General features: G+C 33.1%; 1 protein-coding gene across 4 annotated transcripts in view; it reads right to left on the minus strand.

The window, feature by feature from the left end:
- RyR (Ryanodine receptor) overlaps positions 1-26,587 on the minus strand; it is a 406,107-nt gene that overhangs the window by 212,071 nt on the left and 167,449 nt on the right. For 3 of the 4 annotated variants that reach the window (XM_085824285.1, XM_085824284.1, XM_085824281.1), the window contains exons 34-41: positions 24,704-24,760; positions 20,953-21,646; positions 17,708-17,885; positions 15,596-15,760; positions 14,763-14,956; positions 12,695-12,892; positions 9,106-9,243; positions 6,854-7,006 (exon numbers count right to left, since the gene is read on the minus strand). In XM_085824285.1, the coding sequence (XP_085680411.1) occupies positions 6,854-7,006; positions 9,106-9,243; positions 12,695-12,892; positions 14,763-14,956; positions 15,596-15,760; positions 17,708-17,885; positions 20,953-21,646; positions 24,704-24,760 (1,777 nt within the window). The remainder of the gene's footprint in view (positions 1-6,853; positions 7,007-9,105; positions 9,244-12,694; positions 12,893-14,762; positions 14,957-15,595; positions 15,761-17,707; positions 17,886-20,952; positions 21,647-24,703; positions 24,761-26,587) is intronic. The other variant, XM_085824283.1, reaches the window with a different exon arrangement.

Consider the following 26,587-nt stretch of genomic DNA (forward strand, 5'->3'; position numbering starts at 1 on the left):
CGTTCTATTGGACATTTGAGTAGTTAAAAGATAACTACTGTGAGATATTGTAATACTGCATGATAATTTGAGAAAATTTAAGCATTTTTGTGGTGATAATAATAAATTTTTCTTCATTTTTCATCGGACTTGTGCATTCTTTTCGTAACGAACCCGTACGCACGCAACAATTTTTGGTGTCAGGAGTGGGGTTTTGAATGCCAATTACAAGAGCGATGGAAGAACAATTCAGGCAAATGATGACTACATTTGCTGCTTTCCAAGAAAAGATGGAAGGGGCCGTCAACTCCGTTAAGGAAGAAATGAAATTGGGCCAGGAATCCGTTAAGGACGAAATGAAAGCCGTTCAAGCTGGTCAAGAAGAAATGAAAGGTGAAATTACCTGCATAATGGAAAATAAATTTGAAGCTATAGAAGGCAGAATTGACACAGTTGAAAATAAAGTTGGACAAATTGAAGAAAAAGTTTCTTCCGTAAAAGATCAAATTGAAGAAAGAGTTTCTTCGGTGAAAGAAGAAATAGAAGAAAAAGTTTCTTCTGTAAAAGAACATATAGAAGGGAGAGTTTTCTGCTGTGGAGGAACGAATTGAAGGAAGAGTTTGTGCCGTCCAACACCAAATCGAACAACAGATTGATGATAGGGTTTCTGCAGTAGCCAAAGAAGTGGATATTTTAAAGAAATTCGTAGCGACGGTAGGGAACAATAGTGATGGTTTTAAATTCTTACCGATGCCTGCTCGTCCATCTCTGAAGCTATCCACATATGATGGGAAGACATCCTGGCAAGTGTTATAAGACCCAGTTTTCTATCGTTGCGGCTGCGAATGGATGGGATTCCCAAACTAAGGCCTGTCATCTCGCCGCTTCTCTGAGAGCAGACGGCAGCAGATATCCTGCAGACGCTTCCCGAAAATCAAAGGCTAGATTTCGAAGTTCTATCCGGCGCTTTGGAGCTGCACTTTGGCGAGAAATGTTTAAAAGACTACAGCAGGCTCCAATTAAAATCCCGTCAACAGAAGCCTACCGAAACACTTCAGGAGCTCGCCACGGATGTTGAAAGGCTGTCACATTACGCCTTTTCGGAGTGCCCGACAGAAACAAGGGAAATCCTGTCCCTGCAATATTTCATCGATGGCATCCGGGACCCTGAAATACAGAAAGTACTGCAAATGGCGGATGTTAAAGATCTGAAAAGCGCTTTAGTGTACGCCATGAAATTTGAGGCAGCCCAGCAAGCCACCCGTTGAGACCGCCATCTAGTCAGAGCTGCTCAAGTCCAGGAGGCAGGGGATGAAGTCACTGCTCGTTTACATGATTTAACTAGACAAGTGAATGTCTTGAGACGGAATATTGGTGACAAGAAACCAACTGTAAAATGCTGGAACTGCGGTGCTGAAGGGCACATACGACGAAACTGCAGAACACCCCAGCGCACGGATGTTAAGACCGCTCCTAACAAACAGCAGGGAAACTAATTAGTGGCCATCTCGCGGGGCGGAGGTTGCCAGATAATGAAAAGACCCAGTTTAAAGCGCTTCAGATTTCTGCAGTGAGAGGCGGCAGTAATGGTCTTTTCATAATAGGACATATTAATGGAGTTCCCTGCAATATGACGATAGATACAGGAGCCAACGTTACCATCATCCGAAAAGATTTGGCTCAACAACTGGGAGGCAAACCTATCTGAACGCCGCCCTGCGTTACCCTCCAGACTGTGTCCGGTCTGACATCGACGGTCTGCTCCAGACATCGACGGAAAAGTAAATGTCAACATCACGTTTGGAAGTGCCGCTTACCATCACACGGCATATGTAGCAGAGATCACTGATTCTTGCATACTCGGATTGGACTTTCTAAGGAAATACAATTTTTCCTTGGACTTTAAAAATAACGAATTGCATTCTACATCTGAGGACATAGCGTTATTTGGAGTTAATGATGAAGAAGTTAAATCTGTCCATAAAATTATAGCACAAGAATATATCACAATACCAGCAAGAACAGAAATTTTACTTCCTGGATCCATAGCCAAAAACAGAAATTTCCTCGAAATAGACGGCCAAGAACGTGTAGTGGCGTACTGGAGCAAGTGCCTGTCTAAACCGGAGAGGAATTACTGTGTCACCAGGAAAGAGTTGCTCGTTGCAGGAAAGCTTAGTCAAAGCTGTAGGACATTTCCATCATTATCTATACGGCAGAAAATTCCTCCACCGCACGGAAATGCCTCATTGACCTGGCTTTTAAATTTCAAAAATCCTGAGGGTCAAGTAGCCAGGTGGATACAGAGACTCCAAGAATATGACATCACTATCCGTCATCGTAAGGGATCATCACACGGGAACGCCGACGCCCTGTCTAGAAGACCTTATCCAGAAAGCTGCCGATATTGTTCCAGGGTGGAAGCGAAATACGAGCTGCTGACTCCCGTCGCAAGACAAATTACAACATCAACATCGGCTGATCGAGAACCGTGGAGTGATGATGAAGTGAGGAAAGACAGCTGGAAGACCGCGACATTAAACCCATAATTGATTTAATGGAGTCATCAAACAGAAAACCTACCTGGCAGGACATTTCTATCTGTAGTCCTACAACAAAACAATATTGGGCACTCTGGGATTCACTTCACATTCGAAACGGCGTCTTATACCGTAAATTCGAATCGGATGATGGGAAGACGTTCCAATGGCAGCTGATACTTCCAAGATCCCGGATTCCTGATGTCCTTAAAGAACTACATAACAGCCCTACAGGGGGTCACTTTGGAATAATGAAAACCTTGCAGAGAGTACGTGAGCGCTTTTACTGGAATAATGCAAAGGATGACGTGCAAAAGTGGTGCCGATCATGCGATGCCTGTGCAGGTCGGAAAGGACCGAGGAGACGCACCCGAGGCAAGCTGCAACGTTACAACGTAGGTGCGCCGTTTGAACGTATCGCCTTTGACATCTTGGGACTTCTGCCACGAACTGCTGATGGCAACAAATACATACTCGTTGTCTTTGATTACTTCACCAAGTGGCCTGAAGCGTATCTCATTCCTGATCAAGAGGCTGTCACAATAGCTGAGGTGATGGTACAGTACTGGATTTCCAGGTTCGGAGTGCCTCTTCAGTTACATTCCGATCAGGGAAGGAATTTTACGTCGGCAGTAATCAAAGAACTATGCAAACTACTCGGCATTGACAAAACCCAAACGACGCCATTACATCCCCAATCGGACGGCATGGTAGAGAGGTTCAATCGAACCATCCTTAATAACCTCTCATTAGTGGTTTACAGAAACCAACAGGATTGGGACAAGAAATTACCACTGTTTTTACTGGCTTACCGCAGTGCTGTCCACGAGACTACCGGCTATTCCCCATCACAGATGCTCTTCGGTCGTGACCTTCGTCTGCCTTGTGATCTCCTGTTTGGTCGCCCTCCGGATGCTCCTTCATCGCCTGAGGGATATATTCAAGATCTTCAGGCCCGGTTTGAAGTGATGCACAACTTTGCACGAGAGCGAGTCAACTTGGCGACGGAGAAGATGAAGACCCGCTACGACACAAGAGCTACTGAACATCAATTCCACGAAGGAGACAAGGTGTGGTTGTGGAATCCGACTCGACGAAAAGGACTTTGTCCAAAATTACAGTTACCTTGGGATGGTCCGTACACGGTCCTAAACAGGATGAATGACGTCGTGGTTCGGATCCGTAAGTCTTCGAACTCTAAACCTAAAGTCGTTCATTACGACAGGTTAGCTCATTACTATGGCCATTACGTAATGTAAATAATTGTAAATAGTATAAGACCTTGGTCCTTTTTGTTTTTAAATGTGTATTTGATTTGCATTTAGTATTTGATTTGTATTTGATAGCATTTGATTTGTATTTGATAGCATTTGATTTGTTTTATTTATTGCATTTATTGTTCATGTTGTTTATTATTGTAATGTAATGCTTATTAATGCATTTATGCCACAGTTGTAAGTTTAGCTTCCTGTTCAGGGATTGTACTGCCCGGGACGTGCAGTCCTTGGGAAGGGGGCAGTGTTACGAATTTGGTATTTAAAAAGCTAATGTTAGTACATTTATAAATTAAATGGTTTTATTTCTCGCGCAGTGCAGTGCGTGACGAATATTAAGAGAAAGCTAAGCCGGAAAAATTGAAAATACAAAAGCGCGTGCATTAAATAAATAAATATCTCTTTTTGATTTCGAGAAAGTACTGGAAAATTCTAGCGCGTGATTTTAAAATCTTATAAAAGGAGGAAAACATCTCAGTTTGTAGTGGTTGCTTAGTTTGTTGTTGTTTAGAAAACTGCTCTTGTTGATTGTAGCGAATTCGCGGATTAGCTTTCTTTAGATGTTTTGAATTACGTTCTATTGGACATTTGAGTAGTTAAAAGATAACTACTGTGAGATATTGTAATACTGCATGATAATTTGAGAAAACTTAAGCATTTTTGTTATGATAATAATAAATTTTTGTTCATTTTTCATCGGACTTGTGCATTCTTTTCGTAACGAACCCGTACGCACGCAACAATATCTTTATTCCACGGAATCTGTTCACGAGGATATTTGTTATTTAGTATTCTTGCCAGAGTGGGATCAAGTATTTACACTTTGCATTTTAAACAAAAATTCATTTTGTGCAGTAAATAAACTAATTCAGATTAATTCAGTTTAAATTAGCAGACACCTTTGCACAAATCATTTTAATTACAATTTATAATATCTAGAACAGCGGTCATTTTGTATGACCGTCGGGCTTCCTAGTTTATTATAAAATATTTATTATATAATAAATTGACAGGTATTCTGAATGCTTCTGCAGTCACATTTTTTAAAACTTTAACCATTTCCTTTGAAGGAAAGCACAGTATGTGCTTAAAGAATAAGCAAAAACGAACTATTGCTTTCATTGACTGACATTTGGTAGTATGGTTTCACTTTTTTGACCGATGCCACCTTTTCTCATATTCTAGCTAACAGGAGACACTTTTTTTACATAACTAATTTAACATTTTTTTTTCATATGATATATCTTTCCACCCCTCACTTTTGCAGCAGAGAATTTTAAGTTCTTATTCATCTACATTTGCATGAGTGTTATTTGGTTTTTAGCAAGAAACAGAAATTTTATGTTAAGGATTTTGGTGCTACTTTGGTAGACGGTTGCACGGATTTTTGGCGATTTACGTTGGCGCAATTGTTGGCGCGGTTTATATAATCGTCAACCATTTTGAAAAACGCTGTTTTTACGCATAGTAAAGTATTCGAAACTTAAAAAAAAATAAATATCTTTAAAAGTAATATATTAATTTTTTCAACAAAAAATGTCGTTTTTTTCTAAATGTCGTTTTGTGTAAATAAATACATTTACTTAAGAGTATAAAATACCTAAAGTAAGCAAATATAGCAAATATATATAATAAATTCATATAGCAAAGAAAAGAATAAAAACACCGCTATAAATACATTGTGCCAACGTTTAATTACATTAAAATATTACTAAATTGAATATCGAATTAAAAACATTATACCAACATTTAAAAGAATTAAAATTTGACCAGGCTGGCCAAAATAAGGTCTCAAAGGACAATTTTTTGATTCTGATAACAATAATTCTTGGTAGTTACCAATAACAACATTCATCTTTGAAACAGACATCTTTGAAGGAATTAAGATATGAATTAAATTTTAAAATGGCGCGGTAATGCACAAATTTTCAGTAACCAATCAGGGAGCTGATCACAGCTCGTTAATGCACAAAGATTCTATAACCAATCAGAGAGCTGATTACATCACGCCTAGAATTAAAATTATTTAAATAATCATGCATAATAAAATCATTTAAAAAAATACAAAATTAAATTGTATTTTAATGTTTAACAGCCATAAATAATGTTTAAAACATTAGATTAAATTTATAGATATTAAAACTAATTACTTTTAAGGGTGACGTCATTGATTACATCATCCACAACATAAAATTTCATAAAATATCATAAACAATAAAAATTTTATTTCAAATAAAAATGCAAAATTAAATTGATTTTTAATATTTAGAAGCCATAAATAATATTTAAAACACGGAATTTATGCATAATAAAACGCATTATTTTTTAAATAAAATGACAACAAAGTATCAGTTACCATAAATAGCTTTTCCAGCAATGGGTTTACCATAAGTCGTATTACTCGCCAACAGAAAATCGCCAAAATCCGTGCAACCGTCTACCAAAGTAGCACCGGGATTTTATTTCGTATGACAAATATGTTTACAAAGTAGCAAAATAACTCAAGGTAATACTTATGTGCAAAACAAGCAAACCTAGATTGCTATAGTCTGAGGTTGAAATACCAAAAAAAAAAAAAAAAAAAAGGTACGGTAAAGGATTTGTAACATTCCATCAGGAAATTTTGTATATCTTTGTACGCACAGTTTTATTTTGCAGCTTCGTAAACATTTTCTACTCGACAAATACAAATCCTGTAAATATTACATATAATTTTAAAAACAACATATGAAAAAAAGAATAAGATCGTGGATATTAGACGATCGGAAACACCACAAAATAAAAAATAACCGATGTACCTAATTTCTTATAATTTATAATTGCATTACTATACCACTACCCGGCCTTAATTCTTAAAATTTAAAACAAAATGGGAATTTAACTGACATGAAAGGTTACATAAAAATGCCTAAAAAGACAATAAAATACGATGCCATATGGAGCAAGTTCGCCATTATATACTAAACTGTAATAAATCTCAAAGTACTAAACTTTTTTACCCACACTTAAAATAACAAAAATGGAAAATAATAATGATTAATGAATGCACTTAAAACTTACACAAAAAGGTTTTCATTGCTTCCACCAATAGGGTCGCGATTAGGCCGATTTCCTTTGCAAACTGCATCGTCTAGAGCGTCCATAATGAATTGTTTCAAAGACTCCACAGGAAAATATGGTGTACTCAGGTCTTTCAGAGATGTTATTTTTTCGCTATGAGTAAAATCTAATTTAAGTATTTTGAAACAAATATCCTATAAACTATAGAATTCCATTTTAAATTTAATAGAGAATCTTGGTTTTCTACAGAAAGCTTGTTAACATAGCGACTTAAACATTTCTCATTATACGAACTTCTATAAATACATTTACACTAAATTAACGTTTTGTAATGCATTTTTTTTTTTTTCAAACAAGTATTTTGAAAAACAAGTTTTTCAAAAAATAACACTTTCATAGTTAACACATAACAATAATTAACACATATTTCTCAACAAATAATTCTACAAGCCTAACATTTTTGTTACATGACAAAAAATAAAAATGCATGTAATGCATTTTTGTTTTTTGTGATGTAACAAAAATGTATGTATATAAATGTATATATAAATAAAAATATATTATATGCTCTTACATGACATAAAACCTAAATTAAATCTCTACCTAAATAATAAATACTCAGTTTTTTTTTTACTGTAATAACACTAATACTCAAGTAAAGTTCGAAGATGTTCATGCAACATCTTTTATTAAACATAACTTCCATTTTCCTTATATTAATCTGAAAAATATTGTTACGAACTTTGCATACATGTAAATAATTTTAGCGAAATTATATGTGAAACTATTGTATCTTTTGTGTAATGAAACAGTAAAGTTCGAAGAGAACGAAACTCTACTGAAAAATGAGATAACAGGGGCAAGTCTGTGTCTTCCTAAATTGGCGATATATCGTTAAGCTGGCGATGGTTTTGGCGACCAATTTTTGTCGCCACACCAAAAGTCGATAATTTCGGAGACATTTTTGTCCAGTCCCTGTACAACTGTAATTGAATAATTGTAATTGATCCCTATATGTAACTGTAACCGTACTCGGCTCTTATATGTAAATTTAATCGTATATGCCTTCAAGCAATTTCAAGAAAGGGGAAGTACTGGAAATTTCCATGCTGCCGGGAGAAAACTATATAAGATCGTAGGGAGCATCAGTTCTCAGTTGTTTTAGTTCAGCGCTGAGTTTGGACTATTGAGAGATCTCCATGACAGCTTCGCTTTTCAGATGCGTTTTGCGCTGCGTTGTGTTTAACATTTTTAGTAGTTTTATGTGTAACTATTGATTATACTCTGTGATGCTGAAAGGAGTTGTGCGAGTATTTCTGTGGAAGGCTCCAGAACTGATTTTTTTTTTTTTTTTTTTTTTTTTTTTTTTTTTTTTTTTTGTAGAATAAATTTTAGCTAATGGTTCTGCTTCCATTAAGTACATTACGAATCCGTACGCATGCAACAACAATATCTTGTTAGGAAAATATATTTGGCAAAACTAAGCAAGAGATGAATTTTCTCAAAATGCCTTCAGCAAATTTTCCGCAAATTATTATATCGTTTGAGATCTCAGAATTTATTAAGTTCTGCATGCTAAATAGCAAGCAAGCAAGTACATACTTATTACATCAAACTAAATAATTTCAAATGTTTTTATTAACAGGTACCTTTCATTTTCATTTAATTTAAATCGAATTATAAATTTTCTATAGGAAAATCTGCTTTAATCTAATATTTTCCACGATATAGTGATTTTAAAGGGCAATACGAGATAATTTGAAACAGGGATTGTAAAAGAAAACTCAAAACATATTATTCCGCTTTCATTCCAAATTCTCCCAAAATGTACACGTTTCAATTATGGAATCTGTAAGCAAATTTTTACATTATTATTATTATTATTATTATTTGCTTTCTTTTTTAACAAATCTTGTCACCATGTCTTAGATTTCTTTTATCATCACTTACTGCATTAACAATAACAGTAATTTATCTTTAAACCTATATTTTTTATTATTTTCGATTCAAATTTTTCGCTCTGCCAGACCGTTGGAAAAAGAAAAGGAGTTTGGCTCTCTGTTTTCTATCCCATAATATCCTACAAAGTTAACTAGTATTAGAACAACTATTTAGCATAAATAAACCAGCGCAGGTCACTAAAGCAATATATTAATGCATGAAAACAACTTTTTAAGACCTGTTGGACATTAAAAAATAAACTACAGAGAGTATACATCAACATTTATATAAGTTAGATAATGCATACTCACGCAATTGGGCTCATTGTCATTTCTGGACGAATGGATGAATATTGCATTGTTGAGAGACTATGAGCTGAAGCAGGATCTTCATACATAGATCGTAGATCTGGTCCCAAAGGCAAAATGAATTCATTTTGCGTTAAGCTCCTATGAGAAAAATTATATTTGCAAAGTGTTAGAAACTCTTGGAAGACATATGCGTGTTTACATGTTTACTTTGGCTTTTAATGAGATTATATTTTTTATTGAAGTGATAGTCTTGAAAACGTGAATGCTGGTAACAAATAAACATAAAATAAATGCATATACAGAAAAAAATATGAAATAATAATAGTATATATATATTTTTATCAAGATATCAAATAATGAAACCGTATTTTAAGGTGCTACTTTGGTAGACGGTTGCACGGATTTTGGCGATTTTTTTTGGGCGAGCAATACGACTTATGGTAAACCCATTGCCGTACAAGTTATTTATGGTAACCGATACTTTGTTGTCAATTTATTTTAAAAATAATGCGTTTTATTATGCATAAATTCCGTGTTTTGAATATTTATGACATCTAAATATTAAAAATCAATTTAATTTTTCATTTCTATTTGAAATAAAAATTTTATTGTTTATGATATTTTATGTAGTTTTATGTTGGGGATGATGTAATCAATGACGTCACCTTACTTTAAAAGTAATTGGTTTTAATATCTATGAATTTAATCTAATGTTTTAAACATTATTTATGGCTGTTAAATATTAAAATACAATTCAATTCTGCATTTTTGTTTTGAAAAATAATTTTATTATGTATGATTATTTAAATAATTTTAATCCTATGCGTGATGTAATTAGCTCCCTGATTGGTTATTGAATGTTTGTGCATTACCGCGCCATTTTAAAATTTTACTATTCATCTCTTCGAATTCCTTAGATTTCAAAGCGAATGGATATGTGCGTTTCGAAGATGAATGTTGTTACTGGTAAATACCAAGAATTGTTGGTATCGGAATCAAAAAATTGTCCTTTGAGATTTTATTTTGGCCAACCTGGCTTTCCTAATCAAAGATTTATTTATAAATTGTTATAAGGGTCAGAGGAAATTTATTAAAAATTTTTGGAGGAAACCTCGCTAATTGTTTCTTCAATGAAGTGCGAGAGATTTGGATCACAGATGAAGATCGTTAAAAGAAGAGCCGATTCTGAGGACGGCCGTATAAGGTATTATGGTTCACGGTGGAAGAAATAACTGCTGTAACGGTAAAAAAAAGTATTAGACATTCCTCCTTTTTTACCGGCAATTTTTTTCCATTGATATCTAAATTATGATTCCGACATTTTTGTGGTACTTATACGACAGGTTAAATACTCAAAAAAATGTAAGTTCATATTTTTCTTTATAATTATATGCTTCAATTTTTATTTAAAAAATTAATACACTGTTCGCAAAAATTGCTGAGATATTTATTGCCACATATGTTTTAATGTTAAATAATTATATCCTATAAAACTTATTTTAAAGTATTTGAATTTAAGTAATATTTTAATTCTTTTAAACATTGGTATGACGTTTTTAATTCGATATTCAATTCAAGTAATATTTTAATCCAATTAAACGTTGACGCAATGTTTTTATAGCAGTGTTTTTATTCTATTTCTTTGCTATATGAAGGTACCAATTTAACCTTATTTTAGTATTTTATACTCGTAGTAAATGTATTTATTTATATTTGCCTGCCATCTTAAAAAACAAAGTTTTCAATAAAAAATTAATCTATTATTTTGAACGATATTTATTTTTTAAAGTTTTGAATACTTTAATATGCGTAAAATACGTAAAAATAGCGTTTTTCAAGATGGCTGACGATTGTATTATTGACGTGCCATCAATTGCGCCAACGTAAATCGCCAAAACTCCGTGCAACCGTCTACCAAAGTAGCACCTATTTTAATTTAAAATCAGCCTTTGATATAAAGCAATCATTTTATCAACCAGATTTCAAAAACATATTAAGATTTACTTAAGATTAAGTTTTCGACTGACATATCGTTCTTGATTTAACTTTCTTGCCTACACATTTTACCTGATTGAATAATAAAGTTAAGTTATATTAAATTAATTATGTGTAGTTAAGATGCATTAGTGGCAATATGACACTGAAGTTTTGAAAGATATCGAGACTTCTCAAAAAGCGTAAATATAAGCTTTTCAAAAAATCCAATACAGTTTTTTAAAACATTTATTTTTATTACTTCAAAATTATACGAGTAGATAAAAGCAGTTTTACTCTGCATAACCACAACTTTATCATTGATGAATCTGAGGGTTCTGGCAGTGAATATGCTCCTTTATTTCAAAACTGAGCTACATTTTCTAGCAGCCGAGTAAAATTTAACTTCACGATTTTATTCCGTGTTAAAAAAATATAACACGTTTCCATTGTTTTTACGACAGTATATCCGCTGATGAAAATAGGAATGGAAAGTTACTTGCTTGAAAATGTGTTGAACTGCAAGATAGGTTAAAAGATATTTATAATCATTTACATACACATGGTCAACCTAAGTTCACCTGTTTACTGCTGTGCTGTTAAAAAATAATCTAAACCTAACTAAAGATGTTATCTAAATAAATATAATAAAGCCTAGTGGCGATGTGGCTAGCGCATCGCTCAGTTGAGCCACAGGAACGGGGCTCTATACCCAGGCTGGACAAGGCTGACGCAGGCTTTCATCCCTTGAGTGGGTCGATAAAATGAGTACCACGCTTACTTGGAGACTAAACACGGGCATCCTGCCACAATTCGACCAATTCGCCCAGGGCATAAGCTGATGGACTCCGGGGCCCAAGGTCAATAAAGCAGATTTCGGGGCACTGCAGGCCGTGGCCCACTAGGGCTGTTGCGCCACTGAGGTTATATATATAAATATTATATGATCTTAAATTCATTTAGTGCGAAAACAAGTTACTACTACTTGCGCAATTGCTGCAAAGTAAGTTAATAATAATTTATTTCCTAAACAATATTGATTAATTGATTATATTATCTCCTAAGTTTAATTAAAGTAAAATTATTTTAAAAAGAGTGATTCCATACTGGTAAGTTATATTTTGAAAGATGTTTTGAAGTAACTTGAAAGTAAAATGTTAATAAAGTTTTAACGGGGACTGGAATTAAATAATCATGAAGAACAAAAGTTTTTTGAAAATGAAAAAATTTCAATTGTAAAAGGAAAAATTAAATTAAAAGCATGTAATCATTGTTATTTATATATTTCGAGTTTGGGAAAAGCAGAGGTGGGGGAGGAAAGAATTTTTTTGTCATGAAAGATGTACATGAGGCAAATCAGGTTGAAAAACACTGTACTATAGGGTATATTTCCTTATGAAATAAGAATTTTAATCATGTGTTAATATGCAAGAACATGCATGCACAATCCATTTGGAATATGCATTATTCATTTATGAATATTTCAATTAAAGTATTTCAGTGTTTTTAAGAATTTTTTAGTTATTTATATTCTACAATACATTGAATAAATTTCTGTAAAGAACAAAGATTATGTTCTCAAGGGAAATAATTTATATAAAACATTACCACTTACCTCGCATATGCATGAAATTCTAAATGCAGCGCAATCAACAGATCAGTGAAAGCAGTTCGAAGTGGTCCAGACATGTATTCCGATTGGATAGCGTACATAAGTTGTTTTTCGTCTACGTGGCCGCAAATAATATGTGCTGCTCTGTGATTGCCTTGGAAACAGAGAGCCCCATATAAAGCTAATGTATGAGCATGAAAACTGAAAATAATAATAAGAAATATAAGTAATGTAGCTAGTTGACAAATAACGTTAAGGTGTTTGGTTTGGTTTATTTAATTAGGACAAAGCACTCGAAGGCTATCTGCCTAAAGAAAGGGGGATTTATAAGGGAAACTGGCTCGTACACACGTTTCACCAAGGAAAAACCACGAAAACGTCCATGCAGCCAACCCCATCGATGGGATTCGAACGTCGGATCGAAATACCAGTGTTCAGCGACTTGACCGCTCGGCCTCTGGTAGCCTTTTAAGATGTTTAAACATTAGCTCTACATCAGTACGAAGCCTCGTACAAGGAATCTATAAAATTAGTTTTAGAGTGCAAGATTATTTCAGAGATTAAATAAGTGATGAACTTATTTACTTTTTCCTATTCCAAAAGACAAGGATTCCTAATTAGTAATACTTACGTGTTAAACGTATATTTATGTATATATGTTACCGTGAAAGACCGAAATTGGAGAATGTCGACTTTCACCGAAGAATGTCAACATTCACCAAATACGTCGGTAAAAGATCGAATATTGGACTACATTCTTGTACATTCGGACCCTCACCGGTGTATGTCGACAATCACAGATATGCTCTGGTGTAAGTCGAATAGAGAGGTCATAAAGTGCCATAATAGTTTAAGTTGTTGACCTAAATAAGATTTGAATCACATAATTTAGTAATTTTTTTATTTCTGTTATTTTATTTTCTCATTTAGAACATACTGTATAATTAAGTAAGTTTTTAACTTATATTATTTTCCTTTCTCATTTTGAATGTATTGTGTGTTTTAGGTTCTTATGTTCTTAAGTTCTTATTTCAAGTCTCAAGTGCGTTTATTCGAGACTAAATTACGGAGAAGAAAATATAATATTGTTATATGTTCAACATTCACCATTAGTACATGGTGAATGTCGACATTGACCGGTGTAAGTCAGAAATAAGAGTATTGGGAAAGTATTTCGGACATACACCAAGAGACTATGTGAATGTTGACATTCACCGGTGAAAGTCGACATTCTCCAGATTTCGATGTTTCACCGTAACATATATACTATATATAGGCTTCAAATCTGGATGTTAGAGAATTCTGTGAAAACTAAAATGCGAGTTATTTGTTCGTTTATTTATAATTATGCCTTTAGTCTCACGCAAAACACATTTAGATATTCTAAACTTATATGATAAATTCTATATTCTGTTTTCACAGGAAATGTTTACTCATTAATCTTCCTTCATACGTTATCAGACGGAAATTATTCCAATTACCTTCAGAAAATTACCCTACAATTGACTTAAGCCATTTTTGTCTAATTTTCGGAATTATAATTTATTGCTAACATGGAAGAATACTACGCAGAATAGTCAGCTAAAATGAAAATTTGACATTTTATTATTCTTTCCTGATGAACAAACTTAATTGTGTTTAAAATTTTCTTCATACATGATTTATTCAAGGGATTTTTAAAGTTTTCTATTTCATTATTAACAATGAACATTTCTCAGTGAAAATTATATGGAATCCTTTGGAGTTAATATATTGCACTGCCATATGCAAGTTTTAAATAAATTAACTTCTTATAATAGTTTTAAATTTGTAATATAAATTAATAGGAGGCATATTGTAATGTCTCCTATTAAATCACAATTTCATTAAGTTTTATTATTTATTATGTTTATGCCTCCCATTTAATTAACGTCTGCTGAACGAGATGTAACTACAAAGATAGAACCTGTCGTTATATATATCTGTAATTATTCCCACATTAATTTTATATACACAAATCAAAGGTTTATGCTCTTCCACTTGACCTATTCCGCTGCTTATATTTTGTAATTTATAAGACTGCTTCTCTTACCTGAGAAGCTTCTCTCGTTCAATTAGCTCCAAAACATCAATGCATCTATCTTCTTCTGGAATGTGAACAGCAAGCATTGAAACTGGGTCTTCACACAGCATGCTCCACCCTCGAATATCAGATAGTTTCAATGCATGAGGTTTCAGATTTATGTTTGGAGCACGTGCCCATTGATATGGCTGTAAGCATTGAACCTGAAAAATTATATGTATTATTGTAGTACATTTGTTACGTAAATATTTTTATTTTGTCATACAGTGGTATTTTCCTATTTCATACTATTTTGTCCATTTATTTATTTAATATATTTGAATATTAATGTTATGTTTATTGTATACTTCAAATAACATTTAATTTATCATAATTTACTGCTTTATTTGTTTTGTACTAATCGTAATTCTGAATAAACAGATGTTTGAGTGGCGAAAATAGCTTAAGAAGAAATGGAGACAAGGTTGTCACCATCTACCGTTATTTAGTTCCAAAATTTTTAAAAATTTTGAAATATTTATAATTCTGAGTAAACAGAGGTAAGAATTATTAAAATAGCTTAAAGAAAACAATACGTGTACGTTGTCAACATCGGTCGGGCCTTGGTAATAAATTTTTGTCGACGATTAAGAGGTAGTTAGTGATATTTGGAGATTTTAGACCAATTTGGCGATGTTCTGGAACTTCCCAGAAGGCATACTTTTGAGACTCTGAGACATATGTTTCAAGAAAGTTCTGATAGTTTCATCTTTGGCTACATAGATAATGATACAATTTACTTCAAATTTCTGCTGTTAGTAAATGATTGAACAGAGTTCTATAAAAAAACATTAAATGCCAACCTTCAGTCTTGGAGGACATTGTGGAGTGAGATGTCTCTCTGTACTACGAAGAACAGCAGCAGATAAAGGAAGAGTAGTTAAAGTTCTTCCAAGTTCAAACTGCAGAACTTCTTTGCTCGTAGCCTCGAAAAACACAGCCGGAAACAATTTTGTTCCAGGCTCGACCTGAATATAATAATCAAAATCACTACAGTTAAGAAGAAAGTAGAATACATTATCATATTTTCTAACAATCATAAGCATAAATTTATATCTACTTTTATCAACATATTTCAAAGAAGCATCATATATGAAAAATACAATAGCTTGTATACGAATTGTTCAATAAAATAAATTGCATACTAAAACAGAGAAAACATTTCTGTCCTTTTAAGAGTTACATCATGTATAGGTATGAAAGTTTTAACAGGCATTGTGAACCCACAAAACTGTCGGAATATAGAACCTACAGAGTAGAATCTGGATGCCCTCGAAGTAAACCTGAATCAATAAAAGCCTTAAATGCAATACAATAGAATGTAAGAGTAACCTGCAATTTGCTAAAAAGCCGGTTATAGTTTCAGTTGTTTGCAAACTTTGTTTCACACAGTACTTTTGCATCGTCTATACGTTTTATATTATTTGTGCATGTAAAAGTTACATTTAACTCATGTTATAATCAGCTCGATGTTTCTCTGTATTCCATTTATTCTCATATTCCAGTTCTTTATATTTATAGGTTTCTCTTAAAGTCGTATCATATATTCAAAACATTTCGGAAGAACAAAGCTTTAGAACAATTTTTCTGCTTTGTCACACGATATGAAACAGTCTGTCACTGCGCATCGTTTTGGGGGTATCATGTAAAAGTGAAACTAGTTCTCCAATACAAATTAACTTAGAAAGTCCTCCACGAAGGCATCCCTCCCCTTCCTTAGGCAGATAGCCCTAGTGTGCTTTGCCGTATTCTTAATACACCAATACACCAATACAAATTGTGGTTGAAAACGGGGTATTCGATGCTGACGACTGATTGGTTGTTGAAAACGAACAACTTACAATTTTTTGCGAAAGAAAGAAAAGCAATCGTACGTCTGAACTAAATGGATGTGTGATACCAGACTCAGTTTCATAAATGCCTGCTGAACTGATCCATTTTTAGTCCTTTATACGCTTCTCAAATTGAACAGTAACCTTCAGATTTACTCCTTGTATCATAATTCAGTAATTACGTTAGTTTAAGTTTCTTTTTTAGGAAGAATACCCAAAGTTTATTCGATTTCGAAGAAATACCTTCCTGGAGGATTTCTTAGAAGAGAACTAGCTTTTACTCACGTGGCTTACTCACAGGCTCTTACACACATGGGAAAATCACGAACCTCTGTGCAAACAGCCTGTCTGGTTGCTATAAATAGAGTTCAGGACTAATATCAATCTTCAGTGACTATATCTACTCAGTCAATGATAAATTAATAAGTAAACATTGTAGTTTGGAAATGAGTAGTTACGTTGAAAATTACTACTGGTTTAAGTTTCGTTTTAAGGAAGAGACCCTGAGATTATCTGATTTCGAAGAAATACCTTCATGGAGGAGTTCTTGGAAGAAACCTAGCTCTTACTCACCTGTCACATAGGAAAATTATCAGCCTGTTTGATTGCTGTAAACAAAGTTCAGGACTAACATCAATATTCAGTGATTATATGTACTCAGTCACTGATAAATTAACTTAAACAAGTAAACATTGTAGTTTGGGAATCAGTAGTTACGTTGAAATACTATTCTGTGCAACCAACCTGTTTGTTTGCTGTAAACAGTTAATCTGGATGTTACTCTATCTGGATGTTAGAGAATTCTGTAAAACCAAAATGCGAATTCCTTGTTCGTTCATTTATAATTATGCCTTTAGGCTCACGTGACAATTTACAGTGGGGTTCTAAATAAATTGCCTTTATAGAGTTTAGGACTAGCATCAATATTCAGTCATTATAACTACTTAGTCAATGATAAATTAGCAGGTGAACATTGTGGTTTGAGAATTAGTAGTTACACTGAAATGCTAAGCATCTGTGATGAGTGGATTGGAAAAAAGAGCAGTTTCATTAACGAAATACTAAGGAAACAAAAAATTATACCTTAAAGCTGTATCTTGTGGGCTGCCCTTCAGCTGTGAAAGTAAGAATTCCCATAGCAGTGTCAACGTGGCATCCTACAACCATGCCTTGATTCGAACTACGTGAACTTGCATCGCCTTGGCTTACATCTGAATGAAGCTGTCCTGCACAAACCATGTAGCAGTCTTGACGATCCATCCTAAGAAAATAGATATACTATCAGGACTAGTGTTTCTTTTGACTTGCTTTGTAAACATGAATGGTCCTGAATATGAACAGGGAGCTTACTAAGCTATGTTCAAGAATGTGTGAAGTAGAAAATACAAGCAGGAAGGGTATACGAAACCCTTTATTTTCTATACTTTACAGGAATTTCCGAAACTTCGGAACACAGAAACCAACCACTTGTGGTCTGAACGTAAGAATATAAAAACTACTAACTAAAACTCTAACTAAAACTAACTTTGGATTAGTATACAAGTGCCTAGCACTAAGATTGGCCTTTATTTAAAGAAAGGTACGTATGTAGTACGCCGAGCTGCTAAAACTACGATACGTCTGCAATTATCAAGAGGGCTAAATATCTGGCCTTGAAGGCAACCAGCAACAGAGTGAAAACTCGTAAAACTACAGTGACAAGCGGCTTGCTTCCAATAACTCCTTCCTCTCCTTGCTTGGCAAAAAGCCGCAACTTAAGTACTTGGCGTTAGCAAGACAATTTTCATAAATAAGCGTTTAATTCTGGACGGAAGTAGAAAATAAGAAGTGACAGTGCAGTTTTAAAATAAAATAAACGTTAGTAAAACTTAAGATCCTTACAATACATCAAAATGCAATGATTTTTAAGTGCATAGAAGTTTACTTATTCAAAGTATTTTCAGATAGTTTTTCTAACTTTTCCTCTGAAGGCTCAGAAATCTAAAATTCTATAGTTATCTAGAAAAGTATAATTAGTTATAGAAAATATTTTCAGTTTCGTTCCTCATTCTATTGTATTCGCAATTATGAACAGTAGCGATCAGTTACAAAAGAATGTAGGTTTTCCTTCCGAATTTCTTCGAAAAGAAAACAAATACGTGTATTTTTCACAAAAATGGCTGCTTTATAATTTTATGATTATTCAGAGATGTTTTATCTTACAAGAACAAAAAAAGGCAAAGAGGATGTAGTTAAAAATACTTTAGCGTTCGAAAAACTAATAAACAACATTCTTCACAAGATGATTTTAAACATTTGGGCATATCTTAGTCCTTTCTTGCATTTTCAATATCAGATGGCGCCTTTATAGCGTATATTTCCATTTCATTTAAACTCCAGAAATGCAAACGTTAGTCCCCCCCTTATACTTCTAAAACGTCCGTGATGGGCAGCTTTACATTTATATGCTTTGAATTTAACGTTGCGTTCATAACTTTACCTTCTAATATATTTCGTTGCTGTTTTGTACTAATTTACATTTTGTTTTTAAATTAAACTGAGCCTGTTACATATTTATGTGCTTTTCGAATATTTCAGGTGAGAACGTAAAATGTATATTTTTAAGCTTTTAGAAAACACTTTTTGCGGCATTTTGCAAAGGAAATGAAGATGCCATTTAATGGGATTTTATACCTCTTTAACTTATTTTAGCTTAGAAATCTTTTTCAGTTTTAATTTTCATTTAGATTTTGGTTTCATACAATTGCATATTTTAGGCGACTGCTATTTTAATTGCATGCTAGATTTTCTTAATTATAATAATGTGCTATTTGGTTATTATCAAAGAGTTGCATTTTGCAATTTTTGCTTAATTCCCCCCCTCTGCTAATAAGCTATAAGGCTATTTCCCTTTCAGTTCTATGCTTGCTCTGAGGCAGATGATTCTTTCTTACACAATATATATATGTAAATTTTATATGTGTATTTTATTTAAATATGTATTTACATATGCATGTTCACAGTGTATACATATAAAGATTACCTGTATATATATATATATAAAGAGAGAGAAAAAAAATATAAAATAAACATTTACAGAGAGAAAAGGAAAGCAAGAAGCTTATTAACAGCATATTGAAGCTACTGCAAATACCAATATACAATAGGTAAAACCGTAGACCCTAAATAAATATCTATTCCGCATGGACAGCAAATGAAAAAAGAAAAATGGTATCACTTTACATAATATAACAAGTAAATAAGAAAGCAATGAACACTGCAATTAGGTTATGTGGAATGCATATTGTTTTCATAACAATAAATGTTGTAGAATCAGACATTGCGCAATGGATCGGATTTCTTAGATTATACCTAAGGTAAGGGTTGTCTATGTGGAGAATTTTCTAAGAAAAACTGGCTCGTATTCACGTTACACCCAGGTAAAACCTTGAAAATAATAATACAGTATGAGCGTTTTCCCCGAAATCAAACTCTGGGCGAACTACGAGTGTTCAGCTGTCTTTTTTGATATGCCACATCGTCGGTTTAATGTTATTCAAAAAATTTTTAATTTCATATTGTAGTATAGCACTTCAAAAATTTATAAACTATAGAAAACAGATGATTAAAAAGACACTGCAATCTTATTTTCGCATGCAGATTTCAGTTTAATACCTGAAATGTTTTATTTAGGTTTGGTTTATTTAATTATATCAAAGCCTCAAGGGCTATCTTCCTAAGAGAAAGGATGATGGAGGACTTTCTAAGTAAAACTGGCTCGTAACCACGTTACACATGTGGAAAAACAAAAGTTTTATGTTAGGCAGTTGTGATAAGCTTGTATAGTTATTAGTAGGAGCTAGGCAGTTGTGATAGGCTTGTGTATTAAGAATTATTTCGGAAAACGTTTAGGTTAAAAAAGAGCTGTTTAAAAGTGTTAAGCCAAATGGTACGAAAATAATTGCCATGCTATATTTTATCCTAAAATAGCGCCAAGTGGACAGTTACGCCTTTAGTTAACAAAGAAAATATTTTTATAATTCAAAACATTGTTGTATATTTTTTTCCACCAGACTGCTAGTGCGCAAGACTACCTAAGAATATTGCCAAATGTGACAACAATTTCTGTTTTGCTAGGACACAAAGTGAAGACAATAAATATTCTACTTCAGAAAGGTTTCTCTTGAGTCATTTAATAGCAAGAATTAGTACCGGTACTTTTATTCTTTTCGGCTTTTATTGCTTTTTTATTTACTTTTCATGTAAAGTGATGGCAATTTTCCTTTCCAATTCTGTTACGTATCAATATGCACACACAAATAGATATTAGTAAAATCTTATCAACCTACACATCTTGAATTGAATTTTCATCGTAGCCTTGGAACATAACTTTTCGAATACGATTTGTGTCAAACGTTGTGGCAAACTGCTTGTAAGTAGTGGTGACCCAACCGCAGTATACATGGTTTGGCTCTTGTCCAGGAAAAATACGAATCCCATAATAATATTCATCGACCAGGTCCAAGGAAGAAGAGTCTATGTAATCGCTTCCATCTTCTGGTGGAGAAATTTCTGTTGGAACACGAGAGAGTCGCCGAGGAGATCCGGCTCTTTCAGCTGCAGATGGACTCAGCGCAGATGGTCGATCAGGCACTGCCGGAGGTACTAGCTGAGTTGCAGATGCCCGGAGGGAAGGATCTCTGACCGCCAAACTTGTTCCAACAGGACCATCCATTCCTTTAGCTCGCAACTGACTGTCAGCAAAAGTTTCTTGTGGACTTGGCTTTTCATCTTTCTTTTTAAAGAAACGAAATGGTGATCTTCCTCTTCTTTTGGGCCTATCTGGCTCCATTCCTGCCACGTCGCTCTCTGCCCCACTTTCAACGCCTTTCTTATGAATATCTTCAGTAGATGCGTGAAGCCTCGAAGGATCAGATGCCAGATCAGGAACTGCCAAGTTCATGGCCATATCCATAGAATGGCGTTTAGGAAGTGGCCCTCGATGGTCTTCAGCAGCGTCTTCAGAATATCCTCTTTGCAAATCTGAATGGAAATCGCAATTAGTTTAGAATTTTAAATTCAATTACTTAGAATTACTATATAAAAATAAACAGAGATAAAAAAAGAGCTCTAAAACTTAAGCCTTAATTATTGCTAGTTTAACAGCAAGGCCAACAAGACACAGATGATTCTAGGCCTATTTTTTCGTGCCATTAAACACCCTACCTATCTATCTGTCTATATATTGTTAGAAATATATTTTTAATTGTCCTTTTTAACTGTTTCAAACTACTAATTAAACTGCCAGGCAGATATAAATTTACTTAATCAGAAAAACAAATTATTTAAGCGCGTGAAGAGAACATCTCTAATTTCTAGTTTGAATAAATAGAAAATTATAATTTATTAAATATTATACTGCACCATTTTATAAACGTATTGCTACCTATTTATACACTTATTTTTCTATGAATATAAATGTATTAACTTATCCACAATGAGCTTAACATAATGCTGTTCATAGTTTTAATCCACTCTGGTGTTCAAAATCATCTTCCCTTGCATAATCACATACAAACAACAATAACAAACAAACAAAAAAACCACTCTAAAAACGTTCGTCTAAAATTAAATTTCTTTTAAGTTCCATACGGTATTATAACACATAAAAGAAACGTGTAAAAACAACGCAAAATTATATAATGAAACAAATAAAATTGAAACACTACGTGGCAATGAATTTTCAGGGGAAATCATGACATCAGTTCCATAGAATTGATATTAATCATCATAATTTTCAATTTTCACTATCGCGTATACGTACATATCAGAATGGAATTTCATGACTAAGTAGAGTTTGGAGTTGTAAGTTTTACTTCTCCAAACTAGTATTGAAATCACTCAAATCTCTAGGAGAATTTCATCACCTATTAATTTAAATAATCTCGCTTAAAATTTCTTCCAAGAGTGTTCACATGTTCCGTACGAGATTCTTATCAGGTGGCCAGTCCTGTAATTCAAGAGCATATTTTCTGACAACCATATTTTGTGTATGAGTAATGTAGTGTCCATAAGTCTAACTGGCCTTTAGTTTCGCAACCACTGGTATTAGACAAATATTTTCAGTTACAAAAGTGTCTTATATGAAGCAAATATTCATGTTTAGGCATTTTTAAATTTAAAGAAATCAGTTTTGTAAGAAGTGCGAAATCTAACAAAGACAAAGTAGAGTCTATGTATGCAGACTTTGAGGAGAAAATCGTGCATACATCACTCTGTTGCTATTGTCCCATTCTATTTGCCATTGTTGCACAGAGATGTTCAAAATGCAGTGTTTAAGATGTGTTCCAACGGCTCCTGAATCGCGGTGATTTTACTCTCCAATAATAACATGTATGGAAAACAAAAGGGCCAGAGATTGGCTGACATATCTGTATGCAGACTTTGGGGAGAAACTCGTGCTTACATCACTCTGTTGCTATTGTCCCATTATGTTTGCCATTGTTGCACAGAGATGTTCAAAATGCATTGTTTAAGATAGGATCTTGGTGTTCCAACCGCTCCTGAATCGCGGTGATTTTACTCGCCAATAACAACATGTATGGAAAATAAAAGAGCCAGAGATTGGCTGACACATTTGTGAATTTTTTCTCTTGTCGCTGTATATCCTGAATAAAATACTCATTCCTTATGCGACTGTTGCAGTTTTGTTTTCAGTACATGTAAATCACATCTACCGATTTTCGTCTCATTAGGATAGTACCTTCTTGGTGCATCGTTTTTTACTTCCTTGAACGAAGTAAAAAGGAAGTATTGTATTTGCGAAAAATTTCGGGTATCATATTTCAACGAAAATACCGATTTTGACCGCTATCCAATGCAATTTAATTATATTTTTGCGTGATATCCGCAAGTAAGGACAGAATAAAGGACTCTTTTCACCACAAAAAATTAAAAAACTGATTTAAAATGAATTCTGAAGAGAATTTTTCGTGGCGTCTGTGCGTACATATGTCGCATAACTCAAAAACGAGTAGCCTCAGAAAGGTGAACTTTTATATGTAGGACTGCTATAACATGTAGATGTGCGCCTCGTATTTTATTTGCAATCGGACACAACAAAAGTATATAAATATATCCACTCTGTTACTCGGCTCAGTGAGCTCAGTTTCTTTATTCTTATATGTTTGTAAGTTGTGCATTTTTTGCTTTAAAAATGATTTAATTATATTTTTCTTATCTTCCAGTTAAGGTTTTTATGCCTTTAGTAAATCTACATGCAATATTTGTGGAGTTATCAACAATTTAAAAGTTGTTTAAGTGCAGCTAAGCCTAATGAATTTTGCGATGGCGAACATGTTTGTTTACAATTCAAACTCGGCAAAATAGCGGATGGGTTGCCAATCTAGAGAAACTAAGCTTCGCAACAACAAAGATAACGCCTTCTTTTATTATTGCGAATTAAATCTTGCTTAATCCATTCTGGAATTTATTCGAGGAAATAAGTGTTTAAGATTTACTTTGTAATTTTTAATATAGATATTTTGAGTTTTTATGTATTTTTGCCTTGAGTGAGAACTGAATTAATTGAATGAGAAATATTGAATCGTCTGTGAAAAACTGTTTCTTTTTTGTTTTGTTTGTTTAATTTCTTTTAAACATCGTTTTAGATTTATTATAGTATTTAAATAGAACATGTGGCAACGATTAGATAGTTCTTCAAATGATAAAAATTTATATGCATTCTGAGTTAATATGTACGAAATGAAACGCTATTAAGTGAAACTAGCGCCAAACTTTCGCTATGAGAAACAAATATAGTGAATTTTAAAGAGTGTACTTATTCTATTGGGGTTTAAGCGCTATCGACGAAGTAGAATTAATTCAATCCAATAATTTTAAATGAAATGCAAGGAAGTCATGCGGTGTACACATCTGATTTTTTGTTATAAATTGTATATCAGGTATCATATATTCAGCCCAGGAGTACATGAATGTTATATTTTGCATGAAATAATGCGTAAAATTCTAGACGTTCTATTCATAAAACCACATGATTCTCATAACATTACTATATGCTTAGGATGGAAATGCACTTACCTTTAACATCAGAAAGACTGAAGCCACTTTTTAACATGTGTTGTTCTAAATTGGCTGCTTGATGAGAAAACAAAGAGATCAATTATGCAATTTTTTTAAATAAACCATGAGATAGAATTTTTAATGACATACAAAATTTCACTGCAGTGATTTTCTATCCTTTTACTGCAGTTATCACATAAATAACAGTTTCATATAATCTATTTAAATATTTAAAATCACTACTCATATGTCAGTCCAAAAAAATTCAATCTAATAGGATCAAATCAAATTGATGAAAAAAATTAATAGGAGTAAGTTTTGATTTGTTTTGATTTCTAGTTTAAATAAATGGAAAATTATAATTTATTAAACATTCTACTATATCATAATTTTTTATAAACTGAAAATTCAGCTATTATAAATACATTATATTGTCTACAATGAACTTAACATAATACAACAATGTACTGCAATGAACTTAATATTATGCAACGATGTAATCACTCACTCACGATGTACTTTCTTAGTGTAGAACACTTTTTAATAAACATCAAGAACACATGTTAAAATGAAATAATCAGAGTAAAGAAAACTAAACAATTAACGAAACTAAATATTAAAAAAGTTAGAGTGAAGACATTAAAATTTGCCCAGTTGCTGATATGCATTATAATAATTAATCTCTTTCATTTCTCTAAAGAAGTGACAATGGATTGCTTTTAGAAAAGAAAGCTATATTACTAAGGGGGCTTATACACCTTAAACCCCTCATGATCTTCGAATATGTGACTGTTGCAAGAATTGGGATATTTTATTTATTTTAAAATCAATTACTTCCAAACTCTTACAGCTGACTACATAATATAGCTGCTTTTTGAAATAGTCATCAGAAAGTTGCCACAAATCTTTTTATAATTTAATCCGTTTTGTGACAAAATATTTCGCCGTGTTTCCACCTTGCGCGCACGATATTTTAAAAATCGCTAATGGTACATTCTTGAAATTTGATGGAATTCTTTATATGGGCACTATTTTCTAACTGAACCAAAAATCTGACGAATATTTTAATATTGAAAAACTTTATGGACGAAAACATTACAATGTTTTTAATAAAATATATTTTATAAACTCAACTCAAAATAAAATAAAAATTTAACATGAAATTTTTAGAATTTTAGGTTCACAGTAGTTTTCAAATGTTATAAAAGCTATATATTAAATATGAAATTAAATTATGCGACAGAATGTTTTAAACTGTGTGCGCAAGTGGAAACATGACGAAAAATGTTGTCACAAAGCGGATTAAATTATAAAAATATTTGTGGCAACACAAACTTTCTGATGACTAGTTCAGAAAGCAGCTATATTATGTAGGCAGCTGCAAAAAGTTGGAAGTAATTGCTTTTAAAATAAATAAGTTATCCCAATTTTATGCAACAGTCACCTATTCGAAGATCTTATGGGTTTTAAGGTGTATGAGTCCCCTTCGAACTACTTTATTATTTCTGGAATTAAATCTAGAGATAAAAAAGTACATGATTCATTAAAGTAAGCATTAAGAAACAAATGAAAACATTCTTTTAATCAATATTAATTGTTTATATTTAATATAATATTAATCTGCATTTTCATAACAAAATTTTGTCGCGAACAGTACGTCCAGTTCCAGAAAAACATTCAGGTATTTTTGAAAAATATAAAATTTGAAAAAAATTGACTGTTTTATAAAGAGATACAATGAATTTCAACAAGATGTCCAGAACATTTCCCTCATTTAACTTTCTCTGTCCTACTAATTACCAAAGTAGTTGCAAAACGATTATAATTATCTCCATAATAAATTCCATTATATTCAGAAGAATTTGGAAACAATCGCCAGTGGGAAGTCGCGAGATGCTTAGT

The sequence above is a fragment of the Stegodyphus dumicola genome, chromosome 9, assembly GCF_044657685.1.
Source record: "Stegodyphus dumicola isolate Sdum_Otavi_A_Nest chromosome 9, ASM4465768v1".
Lineage (NCBI taxonomy): Eukaryota > Metazoa > Arthropoda > Arachnida > Araneae > Eresidae > Stegodyphus > Stegodyphus dumicola.